Source organism: Adiantum capillus-veneris, chromosome 14, assembly GCF_014529385.1.
Source record: "Adiantum capillus-veneris isolate H3 chromosome 14, ASM1452938v2, whole genome shotgun sequence".
Classification (NCBI taxonomy): Eukaryota; Viridiplantae; Streptophyta; class Polypodiopsida; order Polypodiales; family Pteridaceae; genus Adiantum; species Adiantum capillus-veneris.
The window spans coordinates 123,350,351-123,371,171 of record NC_140944.1 but is presented as its reverse complement, the minus strand read 5'-3'; the positions used below and the strand labels follow the sequence as shown (position 1 = coordinate 123,371,171).

Genomic DNA, 20,821 nt, shown 5'->3' with positions numbered 1-20,821 from the left:
GAATGGCCATTTTCGGGTCCCCGTTCCCCGCTCCCATCCTAATTTCCCGTTCCGAATCCCCGTTCCGTGTTTCAAACGTGAGTATCCGAAACAGGGAATGGCATTTCATGCATGTTGCCGTTCCCCGTTCCCCGTTCCGATTTCCCGTTCCGAGTAACTATGGTTTCTCTGCGTAGTCGTGCCATACCTGTAGATCCTCAAAGGGGGTAGTTGGTCGTGGCCCCTGGAGGGTGCGCCATGTTGTGGCACTGTCCATGCATTTGAACATGTGATATAGCTCTAGCTCCTGTGCCTCCTCGAAAGCTCACCGCTTTCGGCGTGAGTGTCATCTGGAGTCTAGCCTCTTGAGCAGTGATCTCTTCAAGTGTGCACGTGTCACAAGGCGGGCACCACGTGCCAATAGAAACGAACAGATTGAACAACTTTAAGCACTTCAAATAACAACTGAACTGAGAGAGAGAGAGAGACGACACGTGACAGAGAGTGGCGAAATTCCACCCCAGAGAGTATTGGCCCCAAACGTTGGTGCCCCTTTCGGTATTTCTTTATATTGCATCATCAAAGTACAAGCCGATACTCCAGACTCTGCACCTTCTCCAGGAAGCATGCCAAAGAATGAACCGTAACCTCATATTTAAAGGCCCTTGGCCTAAAAAGCAATTACAGTGAAAAGCCTTCAAACTCAAAAGCATCTGGTCCAAAAGCAAAGCCAAAAAGCTGCCAGCGTAAATCACGGAAATCCATACAGCTTGCCACGTCATCAGCCAGCGCAAAACGCGGAAATCCGCACAGCCTATCTTGTCATCATGCCAACGCAATTTTCGGAAATCTGCCACGTCATCAATTTTTGCGTGTTTCTGGATCTTGCTTTATTTTCTTCCTTTATGTCACTTGGGGCCCCATCGAACAGGTGTCCCTATAAGTTGGTAGGACTTCTTCTGTTACTTGTTCTTCTTAGGGTTTAGGCCTCTTGGCCGATAGCTCCGTTCTTCAGTAGGTCGACACGTCAGCAGTTTGTTGAGAGAGAGAGAGAGAGAGAGAGAGAGAGAGAGAGAGAGAGAGAGAGAGAGAGAGAGAGAGAGAGAGAGAGAGAGAGAGAGAGAGAGAGAGAGAGAGAGAGAGAGAGAGAGAGAGAGAGAGAGAGATTTTATTATCGTCCTCGGAGGTCAAAATATGACCTATGGGACCAAAGTTACATGTCATGTAGTATGTATGTGGTTGATGAGTGACTTGATGCTCTGAAATTGTGGTGATGAGAGTTGCAATGGATTGTCACTGGGAGAGGAAAGTGTGTAGGTCTAAGTCATGGCTAAAAATGTGAGGGAAGCAAGTTCGGATGTGATCAAAAGCAGAGCACTCTAGTAGTGTGTGGTACTCAAACTCTTGAACGTGCAGTGAGCATAATGTGCACAATTGATTTGACTCTTCTCCATTGCCCCAACGCTTTGTCTCACATCTACGGTTTCCTCTTTCAGCGAAGAACATGGTTTTGTAGTTGGGGGCAATATGGATGGTGTAGTGTATGAAGCGTGACCCATTGGATTACTCCCAAAAGCCGTAATACATTGGTGTTGTAGAAAAGCTTCATTCGCTTGGGAGTCAATTGAGGCATCATGTAGCAAGTGTAGTGCATCCCGCCCCGTTGAGAGAGAGAGAGAGAGAGAGAGAGAGAGTGAGAGAGAGAGAGAGAGTCGACATGGATTGACGGAGTCCCGTCGCCAGATGAGATTGGCGGCCCTTCCGGTATTTGTTTATTATTGCTTCACAAAGGTACAAATCCCCAAAGGTCCTACTCTCTCGAAGACTCTGCGTCCAGATGCTCTCTCAAAGGGGCTCTCAGGGCACCAAAAAATAGAGCAGGGGATGCGCAAAAGGAGAGCCCCTAAGCACTTGCTGTAAAACCACCAAGCCAAAAGCTATTGGCTGCTAAAAAGCATGCACCCAAAATTTGTCATTTGTCCACCCTGCCTTGTTAGCAAACACGGAACATCCGTACAGTCATGTCACATTAGCAACAACGAAAAATTGCGGGATTTTTCAGCCAGCCCTTACGCTTTGCATTATTAGGGTTTAGGCCCCTTGGTCATACAGGGGTTAGAGTTTTTAACTTTAATCCTATGGTCCTCGCGGCCGTTCTTTTTAAGTTGGGCAAGCGAAGTCACCAACTTGTGACATTCCCCCCTCTTGAAAGAATTGTAATCACCCTTGATTACGCCTTGAAACAACCACATGACAAAAACTTTCTTCAGTGGACATTGGCTCTGCACTAGACTCCTCAAATCCAGCACTTCTACAAAGACATTAGTCATTGATTAATCACATTTTTGTCAAGGGTCTCAGAGACAAATCATGGTCATCGTAACCTATTTAGCAATCACATCCAGACTGCGCTGATGTTTTATGGATGTCTTGATCTACTTTATCTTGTTGTTTACTATCATATTCATTTCCTTCCTTTTCACATTCACACAAACCATGCACATTACCATCTCCACAAGACAATACATTCACAAAGCATGGAGTTCATTAATCACATACTTAGTTCACATTGAACATGATGTTTCACTCGTTCAATCTAGCCATCTCATCTAGTTCAAAACTCTTGATGCACCTAGATCTTTGTGCAACCATCTCATCCTCCTGGGACTCTTGATGCACTCACATTAGTATCTAGTCATCTCATTCAAATAGAAATATTGATGCACTAGAATCACATTTAGTTCTCATTCACTTAGCCATCACATCCAGATCTTGTTGATCTCTAACAAATATCTAGATGCATTAAGTGCAATCATTTATCACACAAAATGATGCAGACGATTCATCTTGCCAACACATACTCTAACAATACATACATGAAAGAGCATGTTCAACTCTAGGAAATTTCCAAATCAATGTACACATTTTCATAAATTCATATTGTCAACCTGACAATACTCTCAAGAAGAAATAAGTGACTTTATTCAATCTAGGCAATCTGTGACAAAGGAGTGGAGTGGCTCCCCTCTTGTGAGTCTAACACCGTACCAGATTCAACCTTCTGATTCATTGGTAACTTTTGGAATAGACACTACTATTAATCCAAAAGCTTAAAGGTTCAACTCAAGGTTGAAGAGAATCTGTGAGGTTCTCTTTCCCCATCCACTTTGCATCGAGAGCCAAAAAGTGCCCTTGACCAAATTATTCGTTGGACCTAGCTTACCTTTCTGTTCTTTTCTTGTGTCTTGTGACGTGTCGATAGCCTCGGTGGCCTCCCTGTCCACTAGGACCTCAATCTGAATCTTCGGAATTCTCTGATGAACTATCAGCTCAGTCCCTTGCTTCTTCGGAACTCTATGATGAACCATCCTTCGGCTCCCTTTGTTCGTTCTTTTCCTTGGAAGACTCTTGCATTGTTTTGGTGGACATTGGCTTATGCGTAGGAGAAGTCAATGAGTCGGCATGCATACCAAAACCATCTTTGGCATGCCCCATAAGTTCTTAATGGAGTCGGACTTCTTTTGCACACAATACTGTCAAATCTCTTTTGGCAATCACAACAAAACCACTCAATCTGGTCCTTCAAAGTGATCCTCCAAAACGAGGACATAGTCAAAACAGCTGAACAGAACACATGAGACACGGGGTGGTGGAGTTTCACTGTCAAACTGCAATGGCCCCAAATGATGGCGCCCCTTCGGTGTTTCTTTATATTGCTTCAATAAGGTACAACTCTGTGGCTCTACTCTGCATCTCCCACCGGTAGACTGCCAGAGAGAGAGCTCACAACACATATTTGAAGGCCCTAGGCCCATTCAAAAACAGTTACGTGAAAATAAATAAGTTCTAAAAGCATCTGGGCCAAAAGCTAGCGCTAAAAGAGTTGGTCCGTACAGCGTTGCCGCGTGGTTGAGGGCTCTGCAAAACACGGGCCATCCGTACAACTGCCATGTCATAGCCTAGCTACACAATCTTGATGTGTGTGATTTTTGCTTATTTTAAGGGTTAAGGCACCTCTGCCGGTTCTCGTAATTTGTTTGGGGGTAGGATTATTAAATACTAACCTATTTATTATTTCAGCCACTCTTCAGGAATCTGTAAGTTGGTGAAGACTTCTTTTGCTCCTATTAGGGTTTAGGTCCCTGGGCTGGGATCGGTAGGTGGGCTAGGGTTAGAGGCTCAAGGAGTCTCTACCCTCTGGGTCTTCAATGGTTGACATGTCAGCAGTTCGTGACATCCCTCTTCATGAAAGAAGAGTAATTGTCCGCGATGATATTTGCTCAAGTTAAAAGATAACCGAGGGTCATTCCGAGGGTCAATCCTGAGGGTCATTCAGGTTTCTTGTTCGATATCGGAGCTCTTGATATTCTGGCGTAGCAAAATTAGCCATCACACCTAGATTGTGCTGATCTTAAAGAAGTGTCTCAATGCACTAAAGTTACATACCCAAGCAATCTTACCCAATTAGGAATATATTTCGTGGTTGACACATCACGATGCGACACAAATGCTTACAGATGCATGTTTACAAGACATAAAACCGAATAGCGCCGTTGAACACTCCTCCCAGACAAATGGTCTTATGCATGAAGGAATTCAACGACTACCTCCTCACTTCCCCCGCAAATAACCTAAAAAGGTCCAAGCCATGAGCTTAGAGGACTAATCCAACCAAATGCACCCCAGACCGCAGCCTAGATCGCTTGGAGGCTCCAAATACAACTAAACACTCCCTAGATCGCAACCTGCGTTGCTTGGAGGCTCCCCAAACCATTGGTCTGCGTCGTTCAGAGGTTTCCAACTTACAACTAATTGCTCCCCAGACCATCGGCTTGGGTGGTTCAGAGGTTCTACAACTAACATGAACACTCTTGCCATGAAAACGTGAGCTGAAGACATTCAAAAATTAACAAGCACCAATTTTCTCTTCAATACTCCTTTCCGGGAGGCCTGAGCTATGAGTAAAACAAATCATTGAAACCAACATCAAAACCAGAATTAAGCAATCTCAAATCGGCACCAAACGAGTTCAAACATATCAATTCTATTTCAAACAGTATTCTCAGACAAATTCTCAAGCAAAATTTCAAGCGGAGGGTTCTCCTCATTGCAAAAGAGTGGATGTTCAACTCTATGCTCCCAAATGCTTCTAGATGGCCATCTTGTTCTGTCTGCTCTTGAAAGAACCGGAATGCTTTCAAAAAAGCACACGACCGAAGCTCTAATACCGATATAATGGAAAGGCACCATGCGCCAACTGGAAGAACAAATTGGAATAGACGTTGAGCACTTCAAAACAATTGAACCAAAAAAAAGAAAGAATCCACACGAGACACGAAGTGGCGGAGTTCCACTCCCAGATTGCCCCTTTTGGTATTTCTTTATCAACAAGGTACAACTTGTGCAAGAGAAGGATCAAATTTTTTATTTTTTGAGCCACCGTTTGTCTTAGAGGCAGTGCCATGGCCCATGAAGTGGTGGATGTCTATAGCTAACAAGCCGCACACTCCAAGGACTTGGCAAGTTTTCAAGAAAATTTTTGCCCAAAGTTACATGCTTTCTAACGTCTTCCTTCGGAGTGCAGCTTCTGGCACAATGGGGTATCCTCAAAGGCTTGCCACGGAAACCCTGGTAGAAAGTCTTTGGACATCTTTCAACATGTGCCTCTTCTCGAGCTAGTAACCTTGGAGGCCGAGTGTGATTGTTATGTCTTGGGACTACCATCATCGCTACAGGAACATTGTTTGTCTAAGAGCTTATGGACCATGTTGCGGTCGGCTACAACCTTATGGCAGAAATCTAACCCTAATTTTGGTGCAGGTTTCAAGGAGGAGGCCCTATCGACTTTCAAGATCGACTGATGTCGAGAATGCTTTTTCACTTTAATTTTGCAGTTTTCGTTCCCACCAACTTATGGGACCCCGTCCTATGGGGCTCGAGTGACTAAAGGCAAAACAGGATCTACACACACACATACTAAGTATCAGCGTAAAACATGCTGGCGTGGTAGTTGTACGGACGACCCGTAAATTGCGTTGACTGATGACATTGCAGCATGTACGGGCTTCTGCGTTTTAAGCTGCTGCTGGTGATGTGGCAGGTGTACGGATTTCTGCATTTTCAGCTGCTTTATGTTTTTGGAAGGCCAGATGCTTTTAGAACTTGAAGCTTTTCATGGAAACTGCTTTTAGAGGCCAAGGGCCTTTAAATATGACCCATGGGCATTCACTCTAGCAATCTGCCGGCGGGAGATGCAAAGCAGAGCCATGGGAGTTGTACCTTGTTGATGCAATATAAAGAAATACTGAAAGGGGCGCCGAGGTTTGGGGCCAGTGCTCTCTTGGGGTGGAACTCCGCCACTCCGCGTCCCATGTGTCGTGCATCTCTTCCAGTTCTGTTGTTATTTGAAGTGCTTAAAGTTGTTCAGTCTGTTCTTTTCCGTTGGCACGTGGTGCCCTTTCCCGTTACAGAGCCCACTCTGAGAATCTGAGTTACAACTTGCATATTGGCCTCGTATTTATTAGTGTAGGTTGAAATTAAAAGCATCTGCCAAAAAACATCATATCTGTACAGACATCTTGTTGATTTTCTTAGAATGAAGCTTCAACCACATCATCGAACTGTCCTTTCAACTGTCACATTATTGAACTGTCGGAAAGGCTTGTGATCTGTGCTGCAAGTACGTCGCAATGCACTCCAGATTTTGTGGGTTTGTACAGCTTCTTTGCATATATGTGTCGGGAGCAATAACACCCCATTATCAAATTTGAAGGGTACTCTTTCCTCCACTGCATGGGAAAGAACAGAAGTGCGCAAGCTTCCTCCTCCATCAGACTGCTCACCTTTGTAGAAACCTCTTTGGGTCAGCCGTAGGCTTCCTCTGCACGATCCACTTCCATTGTGATAACTTGCTGTGTGTGCCTGTTTTGCCATTAATTCGAAAGCTTTAAAGACTCCTACACTACGTTGGTGACAAGATAGAGAATTCAGCTCCCAAGAGGCGACTGGTGAAATCTTTTCATTAATGTCTTATACAGTGTAGAGAATTCTCTCACATAATCAGATGGCTGAGTCTCTATTAGTCATTTTCCATTAATGGAACTGGTCTCATATAGAGAAGATTCTGTCAGTGTAGACCCTCGTACCGAGAGTTGTGGCTCTCTAGTTATGCTTGCTATGTAGTAAGCGCGTTTAGGCTGGTAACTTAGGAGCAGAGCCCCATCTTTTGGTGTGCGTGCTTGTAATTTTAATAAGGTTGGAGGTTGGGTTGGCCGTTTTTTTTTTTGGGGGGGGGCGAGGCACTGGCACATTCTGGTACTCAATCTGGTTTTGGCTCTCTTGTCCACTCTCTTCCTCTTTAGAGCAGTTAAGTATTAATCACGAATTTTTTATTTTTGGTTTCTTTGTACACTCTCATCTGTGACATGCCATAAGTGATTTCCGTGGCTTTCTGACGTGACATCACAGTGGATCCTAACTGAGCATGTCGATATATGTCCAGGTTGGAAGTGCTCTTTCAGATCCTTACCTTTCATTTGCAGCAGGAATGAACGGTCTTGCAGGCCCTCTCCATGGCCTTGCCAACCAGGTTTGTCTACTTCGTGAAATACAATCATACAATCTAGCATGCTAAGTAAATCCTTAGGTGTGCTATTTGTTCTCATTTAATAGGAAGTTTTGCGCTGGATTAAATTTGTTGTGGAGGAGGTTGGTTCTGATGTCAGTACAGATCACCTGAAGGACTATGTTTTGAAGACATTGAAAAGTGGAAAGGTAAGATGAGGTGGAGTAAGAGAAAAATATATTAACACTATCAGCTACTTGCTTATTAGTGAATTGAATTTCAGGTGGTGCCAGGGTTTGGACATGCGGTCTTGAGAAAGACAGATCCAAGATATACCTGCCAAAGAGAGTTTGCCTTGAAACACTTGCCAGATGACCCATTGTTCAAGCTGGTATGATGAATGGGCCTGCTAGCTGAACTTTTCTTTTGACTTCTCAACTTGTTCTAATTAAAACCTTGGCAGCACAGTAACTCATCAATTTTCATGGCTGTCTGCCCTCCATCTCTAGAGCTGTGACGGGGGGGGGGGGGGGGGGGGATTTGGTTTATGCACGAGCTTATATGGATACCTAGTTCTGCAACACTTCTAAGCACTGTGACGATAGTGAGATATTGAAGTATGATGGTTATATTATCTAGTGGATGACTTCCATGAGGCTATAACGTATGCTTCCTTAAGACGCGAATTGGGGCTTGTCTTGGATTCATCAAGGGGTATATTCTGACATAGTTTTCAGAGCATGAAAGAGAAAAGGGGGGGTGGGGAGGCCCAACTAAGGTTGAGGAGTCCAGAGGGGAGTCTCTTGAACACATTGGATGACTCATAGCAAGTTTTCTGCACTTCTAGATTAGTAATGAACCAAACTTCGCACAGCTAACCCAAGATATTTACCAGTGTCTTTTTGGGATCAATTGAATGCTGGAACTCCTGTGTTGTTGTTTGTGCAAGTTTTATTGCAAAGAGGGTTATATAAGGTGCTGACCAGTGAATGGACCATTCTAAGCATGAAGACTTTCTTTATTGGCTTACACGAGCATGATTTTATTCCTTAGGCTTGTACTTAGGCCATGCTTTGGAAATTTGAATCTCTTATCATGATTGACGGAAGGAATGGATTTTTTGAAAGTTGAAAGTCTGTAAAACTATTTGTTTGCTATTTTAGTCTTGTTTCCACATATATTCACTGTAACATTTTGAAATGAACGTCATTAGAAGAGTGCTTGGAAGTGCTTGTTTTGAACACCTTGCTTAAGTGAGAATTTGCATGATTGCTTACATGCACATAACTCTGCTGAACTCCTTGGCATGGTTTGAAGGCCTTCAAACTGTATGCTGTTGAATTTTCATAGTTGGTATGCAAAATATTGTTTTACATGAAGTGGTGTTTGGAATGTGCTGTTCTTCATACGTGGCTTTGCGGTTGGTTGCAATTCAGATAACTCTCACGTAACTCTTGCTAATCTCCTTCCATTTGGGTTGAAGGTCTCCAAATTGTATGAGGTTGTCCCTCCAATTCTTCTGGATCTTGGCAAGGTGAGTAACGATTTTTCTAGACTCTGTAGTCAACATCTTGTGCCAATCCAATTTTTTCGTCGGCAGATCTTCTAAACAAAGATAGAGGATTGTGCTTGTTTTTCACCAAGGTCTTTCTTTTTCTGTTTGCAGTAGGTGAAATGAAGTGCTCATGGCTCTATTGTCTGTTAAACTTTCTAGGTTAAGAATCCGTGGCCCAATGTTGATGCTCACAGTGGTGTTTTGCTTCATCATTATGGCTTGACTGAAGACAAGTAAGCAACCTTCATGTGCTGCTTTGTGTTCTGCTGTGCCATTTCAAATAAGCTGTTAGTTTCTTGTTGCAGCAAGGTTGATAGTTGTGTAGATTTTAAGAAACAAAGCTCCAATTTTCAGGAGAAAAGTGGAAATGAGATAGCATAAGAAAATGAATTGGAGGATTTGTTGGTTGTTTTGGTGGTGCTTTGTTGCAAGGTTTATTTGCTTAATTGCAGGGCGTCCCTTTTTGTCTCAATTCATGTAAACTTACCTCATTGCCTTTTTTTAGTGATATATCATCATAGCTAGAAAGGCCTTTCAATGCCTACACTTCTATGTGGGTAGGTTAAGTACATGCCTAGAATTTGAGGCTGACCTTACTTGCCTTGAAAGGCAAAGAAAATTGGTAGAGAAGTCAGGGCGGCCTTTTGATTTCATATGAGCATTACTAACAATTATTTAGGCGCATGAAAATATGCTTCTGTATTAAGAAATTATCGACCAAGGGAAAAAAGCTAAGGTTTTGTACTTCGTAATGAATAATGTTGGTTGAGGTTTTAACAAGTATTGTTTCTACTGTCAGCTATTATACAGTACTCTTTGGGGTCTCGCGTTCTATTGGTGTTCTTTCTCAGGTAATCAAATAGATTGTAGATTGAGATCAGATAGTAGAATGTGCTTAAAACTTATACACGTATGTGCATGTGCATCTAGTAATGGTTCAGTGAATCGGCATTCTGTGGGTTTTTCTGTTGAGCTGATGATTTGGAGTCTCTTTTGCAGCTCATCTGGGATAGAGCACTTGGCCTGCCCATTGAAAGACCCAAGAGTATGACACTCGACTGGATCGAGAACTATTGCAAGAGTAAAGTTTCCAAGTGAGGCCTTTAAAAAATGTATGAGAGCATTTAATTTAGAGAATAAATGCTGGAAGAGGTGCTGAAAATTTTTCTGACAGACAGGTGGCATGCATTTTAAATTGTGCATGCCCAATGTAATTTAGTAATAAGCCAATCTCTCACAACGGCAGCTATGGCTCACTTCCTCAAAAACATTTGCAGGTTTGTTAACGCTTGCCAGTACTGGCCATTTTTGTATGCTGTCAGCTAGAATGAAATGAGTTTTTGTAGTGTTGTTGGGTTGGCCACTTATCACCGAATCATGTGAAGCTCTGAGGTGCTTATAAGTAGTGGAGGTCTTTGCTCGCCAACAGGAATGTCTTGCTGATGGATCCAAATTAGACTCCTCTTGGGCAAGCCATATGCCAACTCCAAAGCCAAGTTGGCTTACAAATGCCGTACACATCTGTTTTAAGAACAAACTATGTGAATGAGATAAGACCACAGAGCTGCTGTTCAGGTTTAAAATTCAGTATTTAGAATGGCTGGGATCCTAGGAGCTTACCGGCAGAACATTGAAGAGGCTATAGACATGATTGCCCAACTGAAAGTGGTGTGGTGCAGTGAGATGGCCTGTTGGGATCCTATCATGGTATGGACAAATATATCAAGTCACGAGGAAACTCTTCTGGTGAGTGCAAATATAGCAGTCACAAGGAAACTGTGTTTCGGGGCCTATCAGATCGGAAGTTCCATTCATGCCGTTTGTTAAAAAAGTTTTTAATAGTACACAGAAACATAACTACGAAAGCAGTTTCTAACCTGTCCCTCTGAGAAGAACAAGCCATTTCCATGTCCCTCTGAAAAGAACAAGCCATTTCCGTCTTAGATGGCCTTGTCGCTCTTGTGCTGTTTCCTTTTCCCTGTAACTAGCTGGTTTTCTGCAAAGCTACATTTAGTTGTGAGGTCTGGCATGTTGGCTCTCATTATACTTACTGATAACTCAGGATTGCCGCGTCACTGAAAAACCTTTCAAGGCAAACCTAATGTACCCATTAGTTGTTCAAGGAAGTAGCCTTCTAAGTAGCTTCATGGCACATTTACTCTGCCAATTAGAGCACTGTTTCTTTATGTTTCTTTTATAAAAAGCTTGTGGTGCTTGCTCAAGAGTCACGCCTCTTTCCTTCGAAGTATATTCTTCTTTTCTGATTCTAGCCCCTCTTTTGATGAAGCCATACGGATATGAACCAAGGAGTCGTGTTCTATGTCATCAGCACATAACAGTCTTACCTATTTTGAACTTGCCCAAAGGATAAAGCGTATGGTGATTTACTGTCTTTGCTAACATAAAAATTGATTTGTTGAATAAATTTTGGTTGGTCGATAGGAATAGTGGTCATATACCTGATGCACTACCCTTGGTTTGATGAACTTTGTCATTATGTGAAATGAAGGAAAGGTAAAGGTGAGCAACAGTGCTATGGCATGGAAATTTTATTTACTAGAACCGTAGGGATGATTCGCTCGTGAGTTGGATGCTCTTTTTTCCAATGAGCTTCATAGTGCTGCCTTCGGAGGTTTGACATGTTGGCAATCTAGCTCTCACTACACTGATGACTTCAATATCTACGTTATGACATGCCTTTGAATGCAAACCTAATGTCACCCTGGAAGAAGCGTTTTAATTAGCTTCATGGCACATTTTCTCTGCCAACTAGAGCACTCTTTTTCTTCAAGTTTCTTTAAATGAGGCTTGTGGTGCTTGCACAAGAATCATATAAAGCCTTGCATTAGTACGTTCTTCTTTTTTGATTTTAGTCCCTCTTTTGATAAAGATATGTGAACCAAGGAAGGCCTACGTGATTTGGTTGCTTATGTGGCCATGTGATCATGTTCCATGTCATCAATAGATAATAGCCTTCCCTTAAGCTCGTCCAAAGGGCAGAGGTTGTTATGATTTATACTCTGCTAAATTGAATAAAATCATTTTGTTTGGTATGAATAGTGGGCATATACTTATTGGGCGCTCTTGGTATGCTGAACTTTGTCATTACTTGAAATGAAGGTGTTTGAGCACTATGAAGCACTAGGGGCCTGCTGTGTCTCAAAATAGAAAATGATGTCTCTCTCAATAAAACTATCCTCAAAAGCACCTGCATCAAGGCGCATAGACCCATTACAATTCCAAGTAGCAACTTTGAGTGTGGTCCCATAGGTCTCGCACCGTTATGTGGGGCGTCACTCTAGTATCACTACTCGTCTATCTCGGTTAAAGGCAATCTTACATTTTTTCCTTGCCGCTCTAATCTTTGGCATTAGCTCCTGCATATGAGTGATCTTCGAGAGGGTAATGTTATCCCCGAGAAAGATGCTCGTCTTCTTAAGAGTTGGTCTCTTCTTCAAAAAGTCCTTTGCTTCCATAGAAGGAAAATGAAAGATGAGTGCCCTTTCTTTCGAGGCGTCCCCATTGCTTCCATTTTTCTTATTGCCTACTCTCTAAGCCCTCGTGTGCATTGGCTCATTAAACCCCATCATAGTCATGAGTTCTTTTATATCTTCGTCCACTATATTCTTGTCTTTTAAGGCCACAAATTCTCACATGTAAAGCGTGCACACGTCTTTGTCGTTCCTCTTCTAGTGTCAGGTTAATAATGGTGGGTGTGCATTTTGTTTCTTTGTCTTTTTCTTTCTTGGCAACCTCTATCCATTTCTCGGTCTCATCCGCTTTCTCTTGACTCTTCGTAATAATATTCACCCAAGAAGTCGTGAATTCTTTGTGCTGCTCTTCCCCTTCTGTGATGGCTTGCACTTGCTCTTTAATCGTGTTGAGTTCTTCTATTATTGAGGGTTGCAACTCTCTCTCTCTCTCTCTCTCTCTCTCTCTTCAAGTGTGTTTCACGATCGCACCTTAGCTAGATCCTTCTTGAGTAGTGCAATCTCTTCGTCTTGGGCCGTCACACGATCTTCTAGTGTGGTTATCTTGCCTTCTTGGTCTAGGAAGCGTTCTTTGAGCCTCTTTATTATGTCCAAGAGGTTGTGATTGATCTTGTTAATAGTCTTGGCCATTTCTTCTTTGCACATTTGAATGGCATCCTCTAAAGGGTCTGCTTCTTTATGCTCGATAGCCGTTAAAAGCGAGAGGGAGGGAGCGTTCAAGAGAGAACCACAAGAAGCCCACAGTATGTATACATATATTCCTCACATCATGCATACATATGTATTTGTATTCTCCATCAAGCCTACATTCTTGCAATTTCCAAAAGCTTTCCAGAAATTCTAAAAATTCCTGCAAGAAAACATTGAAATGTCAAAACTGTATTGGGACAAGATGTACATTAGTCAAGTTTGATTATAGTGCTATAAGGAAAATCATCTCTCTCAAACCATCCATCTTTTTGCCTTTCTAAAAGAAGTCTTAAGAGAATAGTCTAGTTAGGCATGTTTTCAATGTTTTCACCGATGATTGAGACTTACATTAATTGAGACTTATCTTAAATGTTATTTCAGTTTTAAAATATTAAATGGATCTTTTTATGTCACCTTTTATTTCACATCCTTACCTGTCTTGATTTTTCTTGCATTCTATTGTTTTAGAACACTAGAGTGAAACTTCACCTTGCATAATTCAAGTAAATATCTCTCTCTCTCTCTCTCTCTCACACACACACACACACACACACACACACACACACACACACACATATTAAGGAGTTCTTTTTATTTCACCATTCATTTCACAATCTCACATGGTTTGACTTTTCTTGCATTCTATGGCTTAATTCTAATCAGTATTCGAGAAAAAGTCTTTTATTACACGGCCGTCGGTTGAGTTTTCTTCTCTAAAAGAAGCAAACAAAAAATACTAGCAATTTTTTTGAAATTTGTAGGATTTTTGACCATTTTGTCACATATTTCACTGGTTTTTCTTCCCTTTACTATGGTTTGCATTCGACTAGTCTTGATTTTTAACCGGCTCAAGGCTTAGTCGAGGCAATTCTTTCTCGAACGTTGATTCCAATTGAGCTCAACCTACTGATTTTATCACTTTTTTATTGTTTTAGAAAGCCATCATGACCCTTTCAATTGTTCTAGCAAAAGTCGTTGCTACCAAGGGTAGTAGTGTATAGGGTTCGGTAACTTTTATACCCAAATGCAGACGATGAATAAATGTTTTTTGTAGGTTTTTGATGTCATCCCATGTGGGCTTTGAAATGTTGCCTCCCCATACTTCCACTCCATATTACCACCCTATGGAGTACATAAGCATCAAATATCATACATCTCACCTTTAAGCATTTGTTGCTGGTCCAACTATAATCATTCTCAAAGTCGTAATATTTGCTTTTCCCTACAGCCAAATGTTTGTTTACCCATGTGTCTATGATCACTTGGTACGTCAATCCCCAAGTATTTGAAACCGTGTACTCTCTCTATGGGTTGCCCCTCATAGCATACCATAGAAGACGCGTTTGATTGCTATGTGTGGAACACCATCAACTTCTTAGCACTGAAGGGATCAATTGTATTGAGAGCTGGATTTTGGATTGCACATAGAGGATGGGTGATTCACATAGAGAATGCTCCCCTCAATGCCTCTTGTTTGTAACCAATAACCTTAGCACCTATGAATGCTAATTAGATATAGGGATCAAAGAATATTCAAGGCGTGGGATAAGATTTGACTAGAAAACTAGGACTGTTGAAAAGGAGTAGGTAGGATTTATCCAGAAGGTTAGGAGTGTTGGGAAGGGTTGGGGGTGTGGCTTCTCAACACTCCTTACCTTTGAAAAAATCCACACAAGCACACATCGGGCATTTTTCAAATTTCTCACTAAACATTGTATTGCACTAGCGAATATTCACCCTTGCTTAGGACTAGCATACAGGTAGGGAAGTAGTGATAAAATTATACCGATAAAATTAGGTATAGAAATCAAGATTATGGATGCGTGTGTGTGAATATGCTGCGTGTGTAATGCATCATACCTTGTGTAGTGTGATATTGTCTAAACAAGTTTAATAAAGTGATTCAACATTACTTTTGAGATTTGTAGTGGGCCTTTTTTTTGCACCAACATGGCCTTCTAAGAGTAAAATTTTTATCGCTTTTTCCATCATTTAGCTAAGAAAATCAGGTCTCTAAAGTACAAGTCAATAATTTTGTATTGTTGGAATAAGGCTTGCAAGGACACACACACATAGCTTGGGGAAGACGAAGATGCTCAAGGCACACAACAAAGAGAGTATATTTTTTAGTGTGCAAAATAGAAAGATAAGTTAGCCATAGAGTGATGGGCATATAGACAATACACGTGGGAAAAAACCTCCTAGTAAGGGAAGGAAAAGGTGCTCCCACGGGCTTAAGTGTGTTCACACACATCACTATCACACATATGGTAACAAACCCCCCCTGGGAGTCATGCGGTGAACGAGAGATGTCACATGGTGTATAGGGAAGTTTCATGCCCTAAGGAGATGATCAATCTACACATGGAAGCAAGCCCAAAGCTTTGTGGAATTTTGCTTCAAACTTCTCACAAGGCAATGCCTTTCTGAGCAGATCTACAAGGTTGTCCTAAGTCAGCATATACGCCAAGTTGATCTCTCATGTTGAGAGTCTCTCCTTGACATAGTGATAATGCACCTCAATGTGCTTTATGCGAGCATGAGAAAGTGGGTTCCTCACAACTACCAATGCCCGCTCTGACTATGAGTGTAGATGATGTTCGTAGCGTCCTGTTCAATACCCAAATTAGACATAAATCATTTCAGCCATACACACTCAACTGTAGCTGTGAAGATTGTCATGTCCTTAGCTTCACAATTGGAAGTGGACACAATAGGTTGCTTCTTGCTCAACCATGATATACATGAAGTGAACACTTGTGAACACTCGTGCGTCATAACAACTAGCCTAATCCAAGTCCAAAAATACATAGAAATTTGGCAGCAATGATCTCCCCTTGGGATTAAAAAACCCAAATTTTAAAGTTCCACTCAAGTAGCGAAAGATCCGTTTAGCAGCTTGCCAATGCTTAGACCTTGGTTTATGCATAAATCTACTAACCTGTGAACTGCAAACTGAATATCCGGCCTCTATTGTAGACATAAATAAAGCATCATAAAGAGTGACATCCCAAGATCTCTAGCATCATGAAGACTCAATTGGAGTAGCAGTAGGTTTGTTGTCCTTAAGTCCAAACTTACATAGTAATGTTTCTATGTATCTTCTTCATACAAAGCAATACCTCCATCACACTACTCAAATTGTACACACAAGTAATGATGCAAAAGGTCCAAGTCTTTCATCTTGAAAGTAACATTCAATGCAACCTTAAATTCAACTATGTGTGTATTGTTCAAACCAGTAATTAGCAAATCTTCTACATACAAAAGGATGATGAGAAATATATCTCCATTTATGTTTGACATACAAAGTGCTTTCAATTGGACCATTATGAAAGCCTTGTTTAACCGAATGAGTAGTGTTAGATTTCTCAAACCAAGTATGAGGACACTGCTTCAATCCATATAAAGCTTTTTTTAGCATTTGCACTTTCTTTTCTTGTCCTTTCTTTAGTGCTTTCAATTGGACCGTTATGAAAGACTTGTTTAATCGAATGAGTGTCAGCTTTCTCAAACCAAGTATGAGGACACTGCTTCAACCCATTGAAAGCTTTTTTTAGCATTTGCACTTTCTTTTCTTGTCCTTTCTTGACAAAGCCATGAGGCTTCGTTACATATACCTCCTCAAGTATATTACCATTCAAGAAAGCAGTAACATTCCATCCAAAGTTAGTTGCCAATGCACATAGAAACCGAATAGTAATCTCTTGCTGTGCATGACCTTTTGCAACAAGTCTAGCCTTATAGTGATTACTCTCACCATTTGGCTTACGCATCAACTTGTAAACCCAATTTGTATCAATGGCCTTTTTTCTAGGAGGCAAATCACATAAAGTGCATGTTTCTTTTGGCTTATGTATCAACTTGTAAACCCACTTCATACCAATGGCCTTTTTTCTAGGAGGAAAATCACAGTTCATGTTTCATTTTCTATAAGTGCATCGTATTCTCATTACATTGTAGCTATCCAATTTTTTGAATTCTGTGCTTCATTAAAAGAAAGATTTTCCTCTACATCACATAAAGTAGATATAGCCAAACCATAATAATCTCATGTATATGATGCATGGCAAGAACTTGAACGAATACGACTAGACATAAGCGCATTTGATTTACTATCATGCAAAGTATACACATCAACTACATCTGCATCAATAATAAGCCGATCTGTAACATTTTTGAAAACCTCCATAGGATGTACATTTGCGTCATTGGAACTTACAGTCAAGTTTCCACCATTAAAAAGAGGCAACAAAGTGTCATAAATATCCTGTGAGCTTACATTATTGTCTCTGGTACATGCTAAAAAAGGCCGAACAAAATCTTCCACAAACTTGATTTTTGAAGCAATCTGAACTCATATGGCTGAGAAAACATTGGTGATTAGTTGGTGTGAGGATTGACCTTATTTCTGACAACTAATTCTTGAGTGTTGATTGGGAATTGTTCTCATGTATCTTCCAGCATAGGTTCTCTCCGTTGTGGTTCACCCTTGAATGCGTCTTTGTGTCCCATTTAGGTTGCTTCATCTGTAAATTTCCAAGTTCTAGAAAAAATTTAGCTCAAAAATTATGTAAATTTTTAGCCCAAAAATCTGACTTTTTATCACATTATTTAGAGTAAAAATTTGAATTTTCAAAAATTTTATATAGAAAATGTTAAATTTTTTAGAATTTGTAAAAAAATTCAAAAAGTTTAGATTTTTGTAAAATCAAATTTTAGACGAATGTTATGATTTTTAGAAATTTACAAATTTTAGAAAATCAATTCCAAAATTTAAAAAGTTAGATAGCCACGCTGCCAAAACACATATGGTCAAACATTTTTTAAACCTAGATAGTCAGGTCCTAGAAAAATAGCTCATCAAATTTTTGATATTCAGAGTGTTGCATATCAGAGTTCAGGAGATCGGCTAATAGCTGAATAGATTTTAGGCATTTGGATGGCAAATGATCAAAATTTTGGTATTCAAACTTCGATTACCATCAAAACCAGATGATTTGATCACCATAGAACAAGATCTAGTTAGTGTCAAAATCAAATCTCAACAACTGGTACCTTTCTAGAATGGGTATCATAGATTATTTGTTGGTCTTTCAGAGATCAATCTTGGGACATTTGGGTTGGATGATCTTATCTATGTGGCTATTCATTGGTCTTGATGAGATCAGATTACAATACCACTTGGCCCAGCCAGTTGTACTAAAGGTTAGGGTCCATCATCATAAAAAATGATCATTATAGAAGTTTGGTCGACAATCTGGTTAGCAAAATCTTGTCATCATCATATCAACTATCTATTCAAGAGCAACTTCTATAGAGATCTAGTCAAACTCAGCTTAGCATCAAGTTACCAATTATATCACAATCTAGTTAGCAATTTGAACTTGTGGTCAAATGCAAAATCAAAATCTATTCGGTAAAGGTCAACAATTGGTCAGTATTAGCCATCCAAAAGGTCAGAGGACCAGAATTGATGAAAGGAAGATGGCTAGAAGAAGGTGGTCTTTGGCCAAAATTTAGAATTACCTGGCCAAAATCCAGACAATCAGAGGGCTAGAGTTTCAAAGACTGATACCAGATTTCAAAGAAACAGACATACTGACTTGGAGATAGCCAAAGTTTAGATGACCAGATAGAGAGAAAACCAGAGTTTTGAGATTCATATGGGAATTATGAGGACAAACAAGCCCAATGCCCAAGTGATTGACTTCAAAGAGTCCTTAAAAGCATCAATTGGGAGGTTGGGGTTTCAATTGGAAAGACTTGAGAGGACTAGCCTTCATTAGACAACAAAGCATTTGATGGTCCTCCAATGGAATGATCACTCTTCAAATAAATGTAACCAAACAACAAAATTTCAAAATCTCTAGAAGACCAGTTGTCTAGGAAGCAACCACATGAGACAGCTTATGGGGGAATAAATATGATGGCCTAGGTATAAAATGGTTGGACACTAGATGTGAGATGGGACAAGAGCTACAGAAGGGAGTTATGAGAGAAGTAATGGGGGATTTTGAGGAGATTTCTTTTGGGAACACTTTGCATGCATTTTTCAAAAGGCATAAAGCTTAAGCATTTTGGCTATGGTGACTTTATACACATAGAGGCTACATCGAGTCTTTGTCTATCAACCTGTGCAAATCTTCAAGTCCTTCCTTCTCTAGCTACTCTTATACACCCTGTTGTAGCTTCTATAGTTGAAGATGCGACCTCTTTCTTCTTGGCGTCTTTGGCCTTCAACTTAGGACATTGCTTGATCAAGTGTTTGTTAGCCTTGTAAATAATGGCAATCCATCTTTATCTTGCCTTTTTCACTAGAATTCCCATATAATTTTCTTCCAATAGAAGCACTATGATACCATAAATGTGGTAGTGATATGTGTGAACACACGTAGGACCGTTGGGGCGCTTTTTCCTCACTAAAATATTTTTTCCCTCGTTTGTTGTATATATGCCCATCACTCTAGGGCTAACCTATCTTTCTATTTATGCACTAAAGAAATACACTCTCTGTGGTATGCCTTGAGCTTCTTCATCTTCTCCAAGTTGTGAGTGCATCCCTACAACCCTAATTTTGACAATTGGTATCAGAGCAAGTTGCATCCTCTTGTGCATAATTGACAACATAGCTAGCAACCCTCAACTCACTTTCCTTAAATTGTGTGAGCTTTGGTGAGTGTCAACATGTCAAGTATACTTTGGGATTGCTTGTAGAGCTTTTGTGCTCAGAATTCTGATTTGAGCTTAGTGTGGCCTCCGTTTCCACTACAGGTAGTAGTGCACATGCAATTTTGTCCTTTTGTGCAATTTTTTTTTAAGATTATTTTTTTTGCAGAATAAATCCCTTATAGTCCTTTTTACACTGTGCTACATAGCACATGTCAGTCCTACTTCATTTTTCCTCTTTCAGAGCAGTTTTCACATCGGGTGTAGTTACCTGCCTGGCTAACAACAACAACACATATGTTTTCAAGATGTTTGCTGTTGAGTAAAAAATGGATGGGTATAAATACACAATGTGGGATTACATGATGATGCTTTTTTTTTTTTTGGTGTCGAAGGGCATCTTGAATGTTGTGCAGGGCATTGATGTACATACATCTTTTGTGGATACTAGCTCCTCTGGTGAGGATGTTGCAGGTTCTAGCAGGCGTGTTGCTACTAGAGTTGTTCGACCTACAATTGGATGCTAGAGATGTGGAAACTCATACATTGATTGTGTTATCGATGAAGCACACTATTACTCCTCACATTCACTCAACAAAATCAAGAAAAGAAGCTTGGGATACTTTGGCTAGTCTTTATGCAAGTTGAAACAAGGCTAAAATTGTTTTATTGTGTAAATATCTGGAGGTGAGGATTATGCAAGAGGAAGATGACATGGAAAATTTTCTTGTTGGTATCAAGGATATCAATGAGAAACTCATTTTGGCAGGTGAAGTTATTTATGATGGTTTACTTTGTATAGACTGTTCTTGATATGTTGCCAAACTCTTACTAGACTTTCACTAGTGTTTGGAGACTTATGACCTAGGGAAA

At 40.6% G+C, this 20,821-nt stretch overlaps 1 protein-coding gene across 1 annotated transcript in view; it reads left to right on the top strand.

The window, feature by feature from the left end:
• LOC147443069 (citrate synthase 4, mitochondrial-like) overlaps positions 1 to 10,448 on the top strand; it is a 38,594-nt gene extending 28,146 nt beyond the window's left edge. The window contains exons 14-20 of the mRNA XM_086528993.1: positions 7,481 to 7,567; positions 7,651 to 7,752; positions 7,827 to 7,934; positions 9,027 to 9,077; positions 9,258 to 9,331; positions 9,898 to 9,949; positions 10,098 to 10,448. Of these exons, the coding sequence (XP_086385119.1) occupies positions 7,481 to 7,567; positions 7,651 to 7,752; positions 7,827 to 7,934; positions 9,027 to 9,077; positions 9,258 to 9,331; positions 9,898 to 9,949; positions 10,098 to 10,196 (573 nt within the window). The 3' untranslated portion in view covers positions 10,197 to 10,448. The remainder of the gene's footprint in view (positions 1 to 7,480; positions 7,568 to 7,650; positions 7,753 to 7,826; positions 7,935 to 9,026; positions 9,078 to 9,257; positions 9,332 to 9,897; positions 9,950 to 10,097) is intronic.
• The last annotated feature ends 10,373 nt before the right edge of the window (positions 10,449 to 20,821 follow it).